General features: G+C 52.7%; 1 protein-coding gene across 7 annotated transcripts; it reads right to left on the reverse strand.

Moving 5' to 3' along the window:
* Nucleotides 1–1,316: 1,316 nt before the first annotated feature.
* Nucleotides 1,317–16,785, reverse strand: Rnf44 (ring finger protein 44). 7 transcript variants are annotated; one of them, XM_057787703.1, is made up of 11 exons: nucleotides 16,652–16,785; nucleotides 6,554–6,704; nucleotides 6,178–6,367; nucleotides 5,628–5,795; nucleotides 5,057–5,233; nucleotides 4,806–4,967; nucleotides 4,590–4,717; nucleotides 4,276–4,357; nucleotides 4,074–4,195; nucleotides 3,900–3,999; nucleotides 1,317–3,776 (listed from the first exon to the last, which is right to left on the reverse strand). In XM_057787703.1, exons 2-11 carry the CDS (start codon nucleotides 6,658–6,660, stop codon nucleotides 3,714–3,716), a joined length of 1,299 nt encoding a protein of 432 aa, XP_057643686.1. In that variant the 5' UTR covers nucleotides 6,661–6,704; nucleotides 16,652–16,785; the 3' UTR covers nucleotides 1,317–3,713. The 7 variants fall into 7 exon arrangements, with proteins under 7 accessions (XP_057643686.1, XP_057643687.1, XP_057643688.1 ...); XM_057787704.1 differs by lacking the exon at nucleotides 16,652–16,785 and adding an exon at nucleotides 10,581–10,729; XM_057787705.1 differs by lacking the exon at nucleotides 16,652–16,785 and adding an exon at nucleotides 10,073–10,211 and having other exon boundaries at nucleotides 5,057–5,230.
* Between the last annotated feature and the right edge of the window lie 213 nt (nucleotides 16,786–16,998).

Below are 16,998 nucleotides of genomic sequence, written 5' to 3' on the forward strand. Positions count from 1 at the left end.
GTGACTCACATCTTTAATCCCAGCACTCTGAAGGCGAATGGATCTGAGTTCGAGGTCACCCTGGGGTACACAAAACTAATTCAGTCTAGGGGCTGGAGAGATGGCTCAGTGGTTAAGAGCATTGCCTGCTCTTCCAAAGGTCCTGAGTTCAATTCCCAGCAACCACATGGTGGCTCACAACCATCTGTAAAGAGGTCTGGCGCCCTCTTCTGGCCTTCAGGCATGCACACAGACAGAATATTGTATACATAATAAATAAATAAATAAATAAATAAAATCTTAAAAAAAAAAAAAAAAAAAAAAAAAAAAAAAAAAAAAAAACTAATTCAGTCTAAAAGAGAAACAGGCAGTGGTGGATCACACGTTTGACCCCAGCACTTGGGACCACAGGCCTTTAATCCCAGCACCAGGGAGGTGGAGACAGGAGTGATATGGTTGGGTGGAGAGAGGAATATAAGACAGGAGGAGACAGAAGCTCAGAAGATTCAGTCTGAAGTTTCACAGGGAAGGCATTCTGTCTGAGGACTTGCAGAGAAAGGATACCCCCCAACACACATGCACCCCATTCAGTCTGAGGATTTTGTAGAGGTAAGAACCATTTGTTCAGCCGGGCGGTGGTGGCGCATGTCTTTAATCCCAGCACTCGGGAGGCAGAGGCAGGAGGATCTCTGTAAGTTTGAGGCCAGCCTGGTCTACAAGAGCTAGTTCCAGGACAGGCTCCAAAGCTACAAAGAAACTCTGTCGCAAAACACACACACACAAAAACCACCAGCGGGGCTGGAGAGATGGCTCAGTGGTTAAGAGCATTGCCTGCTCTTCCAAAGGTCCTGAGTTCAATTCCCAGCAACCACATGGTGGCTCACAACCATCTGTAATGTGGTCTGGTGCCCTCTTCTGGCCTGCAGGCATACACACAGACAGAATATTGTATACATAATAAATAAATATTAAAAAACAACAACAACAAAAAAAAAAAGCCCACCAGTGGCTCTGCTTCTCCGATCATTCAGCTTTCACCCCAAATAAATGGATTCCAGGAATTATTATTAAAACCACTTAGAAACCATGCTACACTTCACAGCAAATCTGAGGCAAGCATGGGCTACATGAGCTCACCTCAGAAGGCCAGGAAGAATCTACAAGCTAGGATAACTAAGGGATGGATATCTCCTCGTGCTAGTGTTGACTAACTTCATGGTTCCAGAACAGGGACCACGTGCTCTGTGATCACCCCGGCAGCCCCCCACCCCGCGGTACTCCTCACTTTTTACCTCTCATGGGAAGAACACACGAGTGGCCAGAGGTGGCTTGGGCAGCACTTGTATACATCATACATTTATTAGTGAATATCCCTCTGAAATCAGCAACAATATTAAAAAAAATAATGATTGCACTACTTGGTCAAGCAGAACTAGCAACTTTCATTTTAAAAAAAGTACAAATCTGTTAAAAATTTCAATCCGTATACACATATATAATACAACATACTAGTTATGTTAAATGCTACAAACCAATGTGAGTCCAGTGGGATGGAAAAAACCACACATTTAAGCTTTAAGAACCATTTTCTCTATATATTAGCATTTTCTCAAATAAGTACATGGGAAATGAGGTAACTGTAAGATGTGCAAGGAACAGGCCATCACATGTGTTTACATGTGTGTAATTATATATATAATATAAAACCTTTCCAACAGAACACAGGCGCTGGGCCCAGCAGTGCTGGGGGAAGGTGCCCACTGTCATTCCTAGGCCAGAAGTTGGTAAATAAAGAGTAAACAATGCCAAGCCCCCACCACAGGAAATCATTGGTAACATGGCATCTACAGCAAGGTTGGCAAATCACAAACATCCTAAGTAATTGGTAAATCTTTCTTAAATGATTAAAAAAACAAAACAAAAAATACAAATGAAAACCGTGTATTCCCCACAGTAGCTGCTCGTTGGAATCGTCACTGCAGCCAACACAATCCATGAGCCAATTCCGCTGCCCCAGGAAACCACAAGGGTTTGAAAACCTTTTGCTGGGGTGAGGAAGGGACAGGGGTTGGATAAGGTGGTTCTGTGTAAAACGTGGATTTTCAACACTGCTATAAATATAGAAATCACCTGGAGTTATATACAGTAAGACTTTGGGTTCTTGTGGGGTGGGACCAGGCCGATGGGCCCCCTGGCAGGATGGGTTGTGGGAGGCAGGGAGAGCCAGGGCTGCTGAGGAGAACGAGGGTGGTTGGAGCATCCCTGAGGCAGCAGGCGCCAATGGCTGCCTGCTAGGATGTGCCGGCCCCACACGCGGTTCGTTCACTCAGGGCAGCAACCCCAGACAGGGGTAGGAAAGGAAAAGAATGGGACCTGGAAGGAGGAGTAGGGAACTCAGCCTCCTCCAGAACTTGGAGGGCAAGAGATCAGACTGGGAGGGGCCCCCAGGTGGAGGTTCGCGCCCTCCCTGATCTCCGTCCTCATGGGATTCCTAGGAAGAGACTCAACCAGGCAGGTGGGAGACAGCCCCTGGCTGGAGGAAATGCCCTGAAAAGCAATCGGTCCCTGGTAGGCTCTAGGGACATGTGCAGTACAGTGCATGGCAGTTATCAGCTGAGCACAGACCCCCAACCCTGCCCTGACTTCCAACCACCCAGCGCAGTCCCAGCCACACGCTCATAGGGAGGCCTGGTGCGGCACAACCTGACCCTTCTCTGCCCCCTGGGCATTTGGTCCCGGTTGGTCCCTATGCCCTCACCCCACTCCTATTAAACCAAAGAAGGAAAAACAAAACCAAAAAAGGAAAAAAAAAACCAAAAAAAAAAACAAAAAACAAAAAAACCAACCAAACAAAAAAACAAAACAAAACAAAAAAACCCCGAACACCTCTAAATATCCATACCCCCTACACGCAATTTTGGGCCAAATGAATAAACAAAAACTGCTGTTCCTCACGTTCATGCAAACGACAGAGGGGGAGAGGATCGAGCACGGGTCTGACACTGTCCCTGGTGGGGGGGCACTCACCAGGAACACAAGGACATGCCCAGATTGTGGCTTGGCTCCTGCAGAACATAATGTGTTCAGCTTGGAGCCCCCATCCCATTTGCTCAAAGACTGTGGCTGGGATACCCTCCAGCCTGGGGTGGGCTGGAATGCTGTGCCTGGGGTGGGGTCCTGGGGAGTCAGACCCACACTGCACAGCAGTGGAGGCAGAGTCGACTGCCTAAGTCTGTCTGGAGTCCTGGGCCTTAGGAAATGGTCGCTGGCTCCCATCTGCCCACAGACCTGGCAGTCCTACCTGTGCAGGGAGTACTTCTCTTCAGTACAAGAGACCAGCTGACCCAGGGTGGCTACTCCTTTGCCCATTTTGGGGGGTGGGGATCACACCAGCCACCACACTTGGGGAATGGACTCCTGCCTCCCAGAGCCAGCAGGAAGAAGGACCCAAGGGCAAATTAAGAGGCAGACTGAGTTGGGGACACTCAGGCAGCTCTAAGGCGGGCGGGCGGGTAGGCAGGCAGTTTGGGGAAGGAGTCTTTGGAGCTTGGCAAACGCAGGGGCTTATTGCAGGGGCTTCTCCAGGGCTGACCCTGGCACCAGCTCTCAAGTTGCCGGTGGGAATGCTGAGACAGGCCTGGCCCCTCCCTTACAGTTCTCCCTGGGCCACTCCCTGCCTCCCCCCACCCATTTCCGGAGCTTTGGGCAGGGTTCTTGTGGGTGGCTGTGGAGCCTCACTCAGCCTCCCTGGGCACCTCGGAGGCATCAGCCCGGCAAATGGGACAGGTCCGGTTGGCCTGGGAGGAACAGCCACACATCAGAGCTTGCTCTCCTGACCTCCCATCCCACCTATTTGACTAGGATAAACTCTACACACCTGACCGCCAGGGCTACCTGGGAACGGGCTCAGGCCGCCTTACCTTCAACCACTTGTCAACACACTTGGCATGGAACTCATGGTTGCAGGGCAGGACTCGGAGCAGCTGCCGCACCTCAAAGTCACTGAAGCAGACCACACACCTGACGAGAAGCACAGTGTCACCCCCCCACACCGACAGCGAGCACCCTCCCAGGGGTCCTGGTGCAACACTCACAGAGTCTGCTCAGACTGATGGCTGTCAGGGTTAAAGCGGTATGATGGCAGCTGCTCTATGTCTGCTTTGGTGAGGCCGCGGGGCTTGGCATCTCCCAGCCGCTCAGCCAGGTTCAGGAGGGCCTAGAGCCAGGCAAGGGAGGTCAGCAGCACTAGAGCTGGAGGTCTCCCAGACTCCACCTCCCAGCTCAGGCATCACAGACCTCATAATTCTCCATGTCATCCACATCCAGATCCAGGCTGATGGTGGGGCCCATGGTGGTCGGTGACATTGGCAGCATTGAACTAAAGGGGAGCCCCCAGAGTGCAGGTCAGCAGAGGTAGATGTCACAAAGCACCCCCACCCCCGAATGCAAACAAGGCACAGAGCTCTGCATGGGTCAAATCAGGATGGTGGTGCTTGTTCGAGCACACTGGAAGAGAGGCAGGGCCAACCGCTGTGTGGGTGGGCGACCAGAGCTATGGGGTCCTAGAAAACAAGGCCTAATGGCTCTAGGGAAGTTATGCTGGTACTTACAGGAAGGAGGGGAGGAAGCTTGGGTAATAAGATGGTGGTGGTGGCGGCGGTGGCGGTGGCAGCGGCAGCGGCTGCTGGAGACGGTATCTCTGTGTGCTCAGTCTCCGTGGCATCATGTGGGAATATGGCTGCAAACAGGAACAGGAGCAACAGGTCAACTGGAGGCCGGTTGGCTCGCTGCCCTAGGCCCGGCTAGAGGGACGGGGCGGCACTTACCACACCAAAGGACAGCTCCTGGTGTAGTGGCTCATGGGGTAGGTAGTGAAGGGGCACTGAGGGTGACAAGGCTGGGCCAGTGGCAGAGGTGGAGTAAGTGAAGCTACCTAAGGGGTGCTGATCCCCTCGAAGGTCCATATCATTGTCCAGACGCTGCAGGGACTGGAGAGGAAGAGATGGGTCAGCCAGCTGCTCACAATAAAATCCTTGCCTTTCCCACTCTGCATTCCCCCTCATCTCCCCAAACTCACCAGACGTGGGTGCTGGGTCTGCAGGGACACAAACTGCCCGAGTGGTGCCATGTGGGTAGGTTGAGGCGGTGGGGCCGGTGGCGGGGGGTGAAGAATGTAGTGGTCACTGGAGATGAGGTGGGGGTAGGTATGGTAGGGCACAGGGAGCTGCTGCATGGTACATGCCTGGATCAGCTGCTGAGAGAGAGCAAAGCTGGGCGTATGCACCAAGGAGGCCAGGGAATACCCCCAGCTAAAGGCTCTTACTGTACACAAACCCAGGAGCTACAAGCAGCTCTGCAAGCCCCATCCCTGCCCTAGGCAGCCAAGGCAGGGTGCCATCCCACAGCCTCTACTGCAGTTGTATACGGCAGGTTCTCTGTTACAGAAAGGTCCCTGACCTCTAAACTGCCACATACCTCTGTGGAACACAAACACATTACTCTGGGAAGGGCCATGGCCGGAAGGCCAAGCTAATACAGTGACAGTCTGCACAGGCATTTAACTCAGTTCCTAGGGTACCTGCGCTCATACCTGCTGGGATGGACAGTGTGGCATGTACCTGGGGCAGGAGAATAAAGCATTTACTCACTGGAGGTGGGAGGCAGCAGAGGGGGTAGTGCTGCCCACTGAACATCACGGAGCATGCTGGGAGCTGCTGGGCACTGCAGCCAGGGATGTGTTGGCTTGTAGGCAAGGGGAAGCCTTGGGTGGTCACTGTGGTGACTGTGTAGGACAGAGGGACAGGCCCCTGGTGCACCTGTGGAGAGAGCATCAGGCACTGTAGGGAGGGCAACCTTTCGAGAAAGAGTCCTGGACGAGGCCAGGCAATGCCTATAATGCCAGCACACAGGAGGCAGAAGAGGCAGGCAGATCTCTGGGACATGAGGTCAGGCTGGTCTACGTCCAGAGTTCCAGGCCAGCCAGGGTCACATAGTGAGACCCTGTCTCAAAATACAAAGAAGTCCTATTGTGTAGCACTTGTGTCCTAACGAATCCTTGTAGGCACCCAGGGAAGACCCTCCCTTCACCCCTGCTGTGGGACTAAGAGGCCAAGTACAGCAAGAGAGAATCTGTTTCTTAAATCGGTTTGATAGAAGATGGGGGTGGGGGTGGGGCAAACTAAGAGCTGTCCTTCCTACCTGTTCGTGGGGATCAACCATGAACGGGCTCTGCTGGGTGGCCGGGTGCAGCATTCGTGGGCTCCTGCCGGCAGGAGCTGAGGCTCGGTGCTCCTCTACAGAGGGGTGTGACGGTCGGGGCAGCAGCTGCTGGGAGGGGAAGTGCTCATCCTGGGTAGGTGGGCTGGCCAGGGGCCCCTCGTGGCCAAGGCTGCACCACACAGAGGAGCCCCAAGAGGACAGAGGAGCGCCACTCATTTATAATGCAGGGAGGGAAGACTGGGTCATAATCCACACTAGAAAGTAGAGATAGTTCAGGGCCCTAGGGCCCACCCCTCTGTCCATGAACCCAAGCCAAGATGGCTGCCCTTGAATAGAGATGGAGACGTCTTCCTACCTTCCCCAGAGCTGGCCTGGACGGCTGCTAGGTCTTGTGGAGAATCGCCAGTGACCCACAGGGGCAGAGGGTGGCCACTTAGTCACTGCCAAAGCCCATGGTCTCATCAGGGGAGCAGGTAGGTGGAGGGGCTGGGCCGGGGCTCACAACCCTAGGAGGCAAGTAGAGAAAGACATAGAGGGATAGGAAAATCCAGCTGCTTGTGCAATTAGGAATGGTGAGGCAGACAAAACCTGGACACGTCCTCCTCTAGAGCCTGGGGTCCAGGGTTGACAGGCTAGACTAGCTTCCTGCTCTGGGAAGTGGGATCAAATCTTAGAACACGGTAAATTCAGAGACCAGACCAGTATGCTTCAGGACCAGCGGCTCCAGTGAGGCTCTGGCTGCAGGAAGCTTCCTTTGCCTCAGTCAGGGACTACATCTCCAGGCAGATGGGGCTCGTGGGAGCGCCAGGTTCCCCTTTCATACGACTGGCTAAAGAGGAAGGAGGCTTGGGACTCATTCTCAAGTGCTAGGTAATATGGCCTGACCCATTTCTACCCTTGGAAACTTTTGGTCTAAGGTCAGACACCATTTTCTCTCCTTTGCCCTTCACCCCGGGGCACACTCGGCTGGGACAGCACCCATTAATTAAGGCAAGTTTGTAGCAGACTCGGCAGAAGAGACTCACTGCCCCAGGTCCCACACACATGTTGAAGCTAGGAAATAGAGCAACTTCAAGCCTGTTTCTCTCTCCTCTCTCCCTCTCCTGCCCCCCCCCCCTCCATCTTGCTGCTGATAGTGAAGGCCACCTCAAGGCTTCATTAGGCCCAGGAAAGAAACTTGCCAGGAGCAAGCATGCTGGGCCTGGCAAGCATTCAGGTCCTTGCTCTTGGACACCATGTAGACCCCAATGTGGGAAGCAGAGCCTTTTGAAAAAGGATGAATCTGAGAGGAAGATGAGCAGGAACGGGTCAGGGCAGGGTCTCCTCTTTAGGGTCACAGGAGGACCAGGTGGGAAAGCAGGGTAAACCTCAGGCTTCCATCCACTAACTCAGTCAGGATGGAGACTTGGCAAGAACACTCTAAAATCCATCGGGAGGCTGGAGAGATGGCTCAGAGGTTAAGAGCATTGCCTGCTCTACCAAAGGTCCTGAGTTCAATTCCCAGCAACCACATGGTGGCTCACAACCATCTGTAATGGGGTCTGGTGCCCTCTTCTGGTCTGCAGGCATACACACAGACAGAATATTGTATACATAATAAATAAATATTAAAAAAAGAAAAAAGAAAAGAAAATCCACCGGGCCCTGAGACACTATAGAGTTTATTGCACTGGACCAGGTCTTTGCCATTACTGCCACAAGGAGGCCTATCTACTCTTTTTCAACCAACAAACCTATGCATGTCTGATGTCCAGTTGCAAATGTTGCCACCTGCTGACGCAGCAAGGCAGTAAAGCCAGTTAAGCACCTTAGTCATTCCAGCTAACATGCAAAGAACCATTTCCTTTACCCAGAACTCTCCAAGTCTGCACAGGAGAGCACCTTCTCCACACTACCCAGTCTGTGTAAAAGCACAGTCTTGCAGTGACGACAGGGTGGGGCCAGTGAGTAAAGACTGGGAGATTATAAATCATTCCCTACAAATCCTAGTCTCTAAGTAAGACGTAAAGGGGGATGGAACACCTTTCCTCCTCAGTCAGAAAATGGGTCTTCTCTCTGAATCCTGTCCACTCTGCACCTGGTTATCTTTGGTGACTGGCTTTGTGACCCCTGGCTGGGGCTAACTATATACACCCTAACACATAGGTTCTCACTTCCTAATTCCAGGCCAGCCACCAACAAGGGCCAGGAGTAATCCACCCCCAATACTGAAACAAGATGCCTGGCCCACCCAAAGCCAGCAGACAGATGGGCATTTAGTAGATGATGGTGCCAAAGGTAACAGCATCACCCTGAACAAACAACACTCCCAACTTCTTGCCAGGATCTTAGGCCCATGGCTTCTGGTACCTGAACCCCAGACTCCTCCTCTGTGAAAAATGGGAACAACTTGAGAATCATCTCTCCAGGGAACCATCAAGGGCCACGCTGAAGGCAACATAAGAATCAGTCCTTAAAGTGAATGCCAGCTGTAGGGTAAATAATTATTTCTAGGAAGAAAGACACACTGCCCTGCACTCCCACCCTAGGCAAACACGAGGTACCGGAAGTGCTGGAAGATGCAGAGGCACGCTGCTCCAGCCGTGTACCCCAGGAGGGAAGGGGATTTTGTAATTCCTATCAGGAACAAAAGTGTTAAAGAGGGGACACACCCATTTCGGTTTGAGTTGCTCTGGACCACGTGGAACAGAACTGGTTCTGGCTGGCTCCCTAGACCCAGACCTAGTCCTCTTCTGATGACAGTGGCCAGAGGAAAAACCAGACTCCTTCTAGAGGCACACAGGACACAGTTTCTTTCAGTACCTGTGAGTAGCTGTTCTGGAGCAGTGCAAGAGACTGAGCTGGACCTAGTGACACAGTCAAGGTCAACCAGCAACACTACTTTCCACACCTCTTTCACTGTGCTCTTTAAGAAGTTGTGTAAATTCCTCTAAGTCTGATCCTGCCCCCATGAGTCCACAACCCTGTCAGCCGAATACAATGTTCCAAGCACGTATTTGACCCTAGCGTAGAGTCTGTTTGCAAAAAAGACGCTCTCTTCTAGCAGACCAGCAAAGCTAGACCCCAAGACCAAGACCAGGCTTAGGCGGGAAGACAACCTCCCCCTCCCTGACCCGCTGGCCCAACTCTAAAGCAGGAGCTTCCCAACTCGCAGGAAAACCGCGGAGGCATTGGAGTGGGACCACCACACCTTGGCCAGTTTAGACTCCCTGGGTGACCTTGGTTAAAGAACTCCTTCAGTTTTCGCTAAGTCTCAGTTGCAACAAATTAAAACCGGGATCGAAATCTCCCCAGGGCGCCCCTAAAATGCCAGAGACAAGAAACCAGGTGTTCACATTAGTGGGGGGAGGAAAACAAAGTCCCCGAGGTTCAAGCTCCTCCCTTAAACAGGCCAGACGCAGGCAGTGGGGTTTCAGCAAGCTTCCAAAGCCGCCCCTCCCTGGGGACCGGGGTCAAGGCATGCACACCTGTCCCAGGAGAGACTCCGCTGACCCCCTCTTACTCCTTAGTGCCTCACTCGGAGGAACACTAAGGGACGAGGCCAGGCAGCAGCGCAAGGACTAGAGCGCTGTGACTTTAAGAACCGAGGATCCCGGACCATGTGCTCGGCGTGAGACAAAAGCAACAACAAAGGAAGTGGCGGCTGCAGGGGGAGGGGGTGGCTCCTTCCCCTCCACCGCAGCGCTCCGCAGAGGGGTGGCCTGGCCGAGTCTAGGTAGCCCCAGGCAGCACCTGGCCTGGGGGCCTCACCGTCGTCGCGCTGACCCCGACAGCCCAGGATCGACGCCCACGAAGCCGGCAAACCACAGCGAGCCCCCGAGGGAGTCAGAGTTCCGGGGTGCGGGTCCGAAGTTAGGGGCCTGGCCCGACTCACCGGCAGCCGTCCCACAACACGCGGGCTCCTTTGTTCGCGATGCGGGGTGCGGATGGTGGAGCACCGGCTCCTTCCCGAGCCTGCTCTGTCTTCCGCTTCCCCGGCCCGGACCCGAGAGGAGGGCGGCGCAGGACGCAGCTGTGCGATCCGGCGGGCTGGCCCTTTAAGAACTGTCCGCGGCGGCCGGATGGAACCAGCCCCACGTTTGATTCACAACATTCGGAGCGGCGGGGACGCGCAGAGCGGGGGCGCGCCAGGACGCTCAAGCAAACAGCAGCGGCAGGAGCCGGTGCCCGCCGCGCCTCTCAGGCCCCGCCCCTCGACGCCGCGCCGACCAATCGCGTCCTGTGAGCGGCACGTGACTAGCGGGTCGCCATCTTGAAAACCGGGTTAAAAAAGCCTCCTCGCCCCCACCTCATAGTTGAAAGCCCCCACGGCCAGGTCGCAGGTGAAGGACGGGGCACCCCCGAGTTCGAGGCCACGGCGCGCACTAAACTGTCATGGTTACCTTCTTAGGGCCACGGCCTCTGAGGGGCCCGCAGCCTCTCACGCAGCCGAGGTTAGAGGACCGCCCTTAGCCCCGGCCGGCACGCTTCCCGGAGGTGACGTCACTCCCGAGCCCCACAGGCCGGCGATGACCTCATAGCCCACCGCGCCTCTGCCTCTCCCGCTTTCTGTTCCGTTATGCAGCGCCTTTAAAAAGCTGCGACAGCCCAGAAGGCCCAAGAGACCAGTGACTGACGCCCCATGCAAACGACTTAACGTTTCCTGGGCGGGGGGGGGGGGAATTGGCCCTGCGCATGTTGACGTCATAGAAACACTTTGCTACCCCCGCCCCCAGGGCAGCGGGGGGGGGGGGTCGGGGGTGAGAGGGATGCGATGGAAAGGGGTGGGGAGGTTCTAGTTGAGCTGAAGTCGGAAGAGCTGGCTGTACCAAGCCAGGGAAGTTAGTTTTCTAGGCCTCCCAACAGTTTGACAAGCAGTACCAGAGAGAAGAGTTCGAGGCCAGCCTGGTCTACAAAGTGAGTTCCAGGCCAGCCAAGGGTACTAAGACCTTGTCTTCAAAAGCCAAACAACAAACGTGTCACTCACCCAGTTAACAGCTGAAGCGCGAGAGAACAGAGACATGGACCCAAGCTGAAGTAGTGGCTCAGTCTCCTTGGGATGTCTCCCAGGCAGACAAAGTGGGGTGCGGAGTTTGCAGAACACCAGAATTACCTAATGCACGTGTCTACGAGGATGGTCTGTAGGAACTGGACTCCTTCAACGCCCACCAACCCAGAACAAGATGTTGGGACAAAATGGCAACATTTGTTAAACCTATGCAGCAGGCTTTAGGATCGGGTACACTCACTTTATACTTAGTGGATACATCCCATAAGTATTTTTTTTTTTTTTTTTTTTTTTTTTTTTGGTTTTTCGAGACAGGGTTTCTCTGTGGTTTTGGAGCCTGTCCTGGAACTAGCTCTTGTAGACCAGGCTGGTCTCGAACTCACAGAGATCCTCCTGCCTCTGCCTCCCAAGTGCTGGGATTAAAGGCGTGCGCCACCACCGCCCGGCTCCCATAAGTATTTTAAAAAGTTAAACCATTTTGCTGAACAAGATGTAACAGTATTATTAGTTTCGTTGGCCATTGTATCTGCATATAGTTTTTTTTTTTTTTTTTTTTTTTTGATTTTCGAGACGGTTTCTCTGTAGCTTTTTGGTTCCTGTCCTGGAACTAGCTCTCCTAGACCAGGCTGGCCTCGAACTCACAGAGATCCGCCTGCCTTTGCCTCCTGAGTGCTGGGATTAAAGGCATGCGCCACCACTGCCCGGCTGCATATAGTATTTGTGAAAGCACACGGGAATTAACAAGGTGCATCTGTTCAGGAGGGCAGATTTTAATTTTCTTTGTTAATAGCTTTTAGACAGTCTTATGTCTCAGCCTACCCTCAAACTCCTGATCCTCTTGCCTCTATCTCCCAAGTACTGGAATTATAGGCATACATTACTTCTCCTGGTTCAGATTTTTTTTTTTTGGTTTTTTCGAGACAGGGTTTCTCTGTGGTTTTGGAGCCTGTCCTGGAACTAGCTCTTGTAGACCAGGCTGGTCTCGAACTCACAGAGATCCGCCTGCCTCTGCCTCCCAAGTGCTGAGATTAAAGGCGTGCGCCACCACCGCCCGGCACCTGGTTCAGATTTTTAATTTTTTAAAAAGATTGATTTATTAGTATGTATACAGTGTTACAGTGTTCCGTCTGCATGTATGCCTGCAGGCCAGAAGAGGGCGCCAGATCCCATTATAGATGGTTGTGGGAATTAAATTCAGGACCTCTGAGAGAGCAGCCAGTGCTTTTAACCTCTGAGCCATCTATCTCTCCAGCTCCAGATTTTTAAATCTTGATAACTATATAATTGCTTTAAAAGATTCTAGTCAGAGCCGGGCGGTGGTGGTGCACTCTTTTAATCCCAGCACTTGGGAGCCAGAGGCAGGTGGATCTCTGAGCCTGGTCTAAGGATTGAGTTCCAGGACAGCTAGGGCTACACAGGAATCCTGTCTCAAAACACAAATTCTAGACAGTACAACCTATTTAAAAATTTGCTGAAAATTATAAAATATATCTTAGGTCTATTTTTTTTTAAGATTTTATTATTTTATGTGTATGTATGAGTAGTATACCTAAGTGTATGTTTGTGCACCCAGTTCAGGCATTGTCTGTAGAGTCCAGAGGAGGTCATTGGACTCCTTGGAACTGGAATTACAGGTAGTTGTGAGTCAACTGCTGTGGGTGCTGGGAACTGAACCCTGGTCTTCTGTAAGAGCAGCAAGTGCTCTTAACTGCTGAGCTACCTCTCTAGTACTTTAAAAGCCCGATTTTAAGGCATTAAAATTTTCATTCCCTTAGAATGAAAATCTCTCCTCAGGAAAAGCAGCCAATGGAAAGACTCCAGAAGGAAACCGGGGAACAATCGTTGGTTTAGAAAGTCCTTCAGCACCAAAGCTACAGAGAAACCCTGTCTCGAAAAAACCAAAAAAAAAAAAAAAAAGAAAAAAAGAAAGTCCTTCAGACCAACTAATCACACTGTGGATTGCAGCCAGCAGCAGGATGACAAGATGGCACCTGGGGGCAATTTGCAGATCTCTAAGCAACAGGAGATCAAGTTGATGGCGCAGTGACATAGATGTAACTTGGAATTCTACTCTGTCTACAAATGCGTGTGAACTTAGGCGTGGACATGCAAAGTGATGTTCTCTGTTTGCTCCTATCAGTTCTTGTCTAAATCAATCACAAGCAGCTAGAAATCCTGCCCATGTTCAAAGATACTTCCATCTGTGCCCTGACTGATGCTTCTATGGGAGGGGCCTGCAGTGGTTCCTCTGCCACCGAGTGCAACCTTAGTAAGCTCCCCCATCAGTCTCTTGGGCTTACCCTCTTCTAACCATTCCTGCACCACAATGGTCTTCCTTCTGGCTAGCTGTGCCTGGCCCCCTTCTGCTGTAGGAGCCTTTCCTTTTCTAGAAATCAATTCCTCCTTCCTGCTTTTCAGGGTTCCACTCCCACCTCCTCTGTTACAGGAGCTGAGCTGACCCTGACCTTTACTCTGTGTCACTGAATCAGACAAAACCCTGTCACAGTCACCGTCTCATTCAACAAGCCCCTCCTGGCTGCAGAGGGCATTGTTTGCAGTGTACTGAAATCCAGCCTTTACTAGGAATGTGGCACCACAGGAATGCCTTTGCCTCGATGTATGGGTGAGGAGCTGAGGGTCCTAGAAGTGAACTGGCTTGCCTGAGCAGAGATTACTATTTTCTTCCCTCACAGACTTACAGAGATAGTTGTCACTAAAGTGCTTGCCAGGCAAGTTTGAGAACCTGAGTTCCATCCACACAATACACACAAAGAAACACAGAGACAGGTGGATCCCCAGGGCTTTCTGGACAGCAGCCAGCCAGTCAGCCAAGACTAGCTGGTTAGCTCCAAACCCTGTCTTACAAAGGATGGACAGTGCCAGAGGAATGCCATCCAGGATTGAACTCACCCTCACACATCAGCACACATACGCACTCAAAACAGACAGCAAGCACGCGTGCTCACACACAGAAACAAAAAAAATCTACCTTCCATTCACAATCCAGTTATGGGCTTCTAAACCCAAGTCTGGCCCATGTATCATTTTCTTTTCCTAGTATGTCTTCAACATCACCTACCCACGTCTGGCAGATTCTTTACATCTCTAGACACAGCCAGACAGCTCCCTTGTGCCTTTCCTAGCCTGTTAGGTCTGTTCTGGCTTCCCAGACCCAACAGAACCATGATCATGCTGTGGATAGGGCTATCTCCATGAAACCATCCTGCAGCTCCTGCAGGGTTCAGATTCATCTGTGACCTGGCTCCCAGTGAGCCACAAATGGCTAAAGATACTCTGGGTTGTCCCTACTTGGCCAGGCAATCACTTTTCCAATACAGGACCCTCTTTGTTGATCTACTCAGTCTGGGCCTGGCCCTAGAAGCCCACAGTCAATCTCTCCCCAGGAACAGATACCCCAAACACCTCCAAACCTGAAGATCTTTCTTGGCCATACGCAAAATTGTATCAGCAGAAGGGAGAAGAATTTTACCAAGTTTCCTAAATTTTCAATAGAAGACAGCAATCTGGACTAGTCTTCAAAACCCCATGCCTTGGGATCCCAGTGTGGCCCTCTGTGTGCCTCTTCCTCATCAGAGCTCAAGCCCCTGTGGGGTGTGGCCCTCATACCTATTGTGTGCCTCTTATGACAGCCTATCCCCTAATAGTTAGGTATTGCTTACTCTCAGAGAGAGGAAGTAACTGCACTCACCACAGAACCAAGAAGGGTGGCCCAGTGGGTTGCAGAAAGCTGCCTCAGTTCCAGCAAGCACTAAGGGGCTCTGTACACAGTCCTCAGGCGGCTCACCCTCATCATCTCAGTGAGCTAAGAGCAAATGTCCCATTGCACAGAAGAGGCAACTGAGGTGAAAGATGACCCTTACACATCCCCGAGCCTTCGCAATGATCAAAAGTACAGATGTTCCTGGGGCAAAAGAAGAGCACAGCTCAGGACCTAGCAAGTGGCCTGGGGTGGCAGACGAGAGCAGGAGAGGGCAGAAGGATCCAAGTGCCAAGCACTTGCTGTTGCATTCCAGCTTCCTCCTCAGCCTCTTCTGCATGCGAGCTGGACTCTGGCAAGCTGAAACAGGAAGAAGGTGCTAGTACTCTTTCCTAAGGGGGCCTTGCCAAGCCAGGGTTCCTACCTCCTATCAGAGCCAGAAGACTGGCTGCCTCCCTGCCTCTGAGTGAGGCTTTCTTCCATTGCTTTCTTTCTTGGCCCCTAGAATCTTCATTCATAGAGGCAGGATACAACCTTCCCAAAACTAAGGGAACATGCAAATGGGACCTTGGGACACATAGCACACCATGGCCAGCTTGGGACTCAGACTTCTCAAAATACCACCAAGCATCAGACTAGAGCCCAGAGCCTAGTACACCAGGGAGAGTTTTGAGAGGCCTGTTTTACATCCTCTCTGCTTTGGGCAAGGATTAACCCCAAGCTTTGCCTCTCCAAATAACCGATTATTTGTGTAGATGGGCAAGGAGCAAAGTGTGTGGGTCTGTGCAGATGTGTTCTGGGTCTTGTGCTCAGAGCACCACTCAGGGTAAGTTGTCTTCTCTGCATCTTGGGCTCTCATCTGTAAAACGGGGTCAATGACAACACCAATAACTGTGGCACTGTTCACCTGCTGAATGTAAAGAAGACAGGACTATACTAATGGTTGGATGCAGAGTCCTCTGGCTCTCGGGCTCTGTGACCTTGAGGGCTTCCCTAACCTCCCTGAGAGGCTGTTTGTCCAGAGATAACCACAGGACGAGAGTACCTGTACCTACCTCCCTAGGTGGCTCGCGGTGGATATGCAACTGACGGTGTGATTCCCTGGTTGTGTCTGCAGTGGGATGTGTGAACTTTGGGTGTATGCTGGTTGTTTTTTGTTTTTTGTTTTTTTTTTTTTTTAACTCATTCACCCCTCCCTACACTGCGTACATCTCACCACTGAAATCGCTCAATCTGCAGTCGGATACGAAAGCATTACACCACTGAGAAGAAAACTTGGGGCTACAGGAGTGCAGTGCCTATAAGGACGAATACCCCATTTCCTTACGTTTCGTACCCTCACCCCCAATTCCTTTTCTCCCTGGCCCCCAGCACCAGCTCCACTCAAGCCTAGTGGGGCTCTGACAGGAAACGCTTTTCGACTGGGCAAGATGCAAACCGACTCTCGACCTCTCGGGGTTCGGACATCACTAATACAGCGATGGGCCCGGGTTAGTGCTGTTTCTTGGACCTCCAGCCACTCTGGCTGCCAAAGGGGGAAATGTTAGGGACCCACACGGGGCCACAAGACACAGGATCCGCGCTAGAGCCCCACCAGGCGAGCACAGAGCTCGGAGAAACTCCTCCAGCCGGGCGCCCTAGCACTTGGACCGAGCGGACCGGCCGCTGCGGCGACTGGGGCCGGCGAGGCCTCACCGAAGCGCCCGCACCTCCCGCCGCATCCACAGCGGCCCGCGCCCGGGCGTTACCTGGGGCCACGGCTGGGCTCCACCCCCACTAGGCGGCGGCGCGTCGCTCCCTGAGAAGCCCGGTCCCGCTCCGGCTGCGGCTCGGAAGCCGCCAGCCGCGGCCCTCCCCCTGCTCCCGCAGTGGACCCTGCTCGCCGTCTCCCCCTCCCTAGAGCTCGCGATGGACTTGTCGGGTCGCACCATCGCGAACAGGGGGGAGAGGGGCGGAGCGTCTGGGTACGCGCGTTCCCGGGATCGCAGTTGCAAAGCGATCGAGTAGACTGTCGCGCCCCGCCTCACTCGCACGCGATGGGCCCGTCGGGCCGTACCATCGCGGTGAGGGGGAGGACTTGGGCGGGGCGTCCGGA

This window comes from Chionomys nivalis, chromosome 13, assembly GCF_950005125.1.
Source record: "Chionomys nivalis chromosome 13, mChiNiv1.1, whole genome shotgun sequence".
In the NCBI taxonomy this organism is placed as follows: domain Eukaryota; kingdom Metazoa; phylum Chordata; class Mammalia; order Rodentia; family Cricetidae; genus Chionomys; species Chionomys nivalis.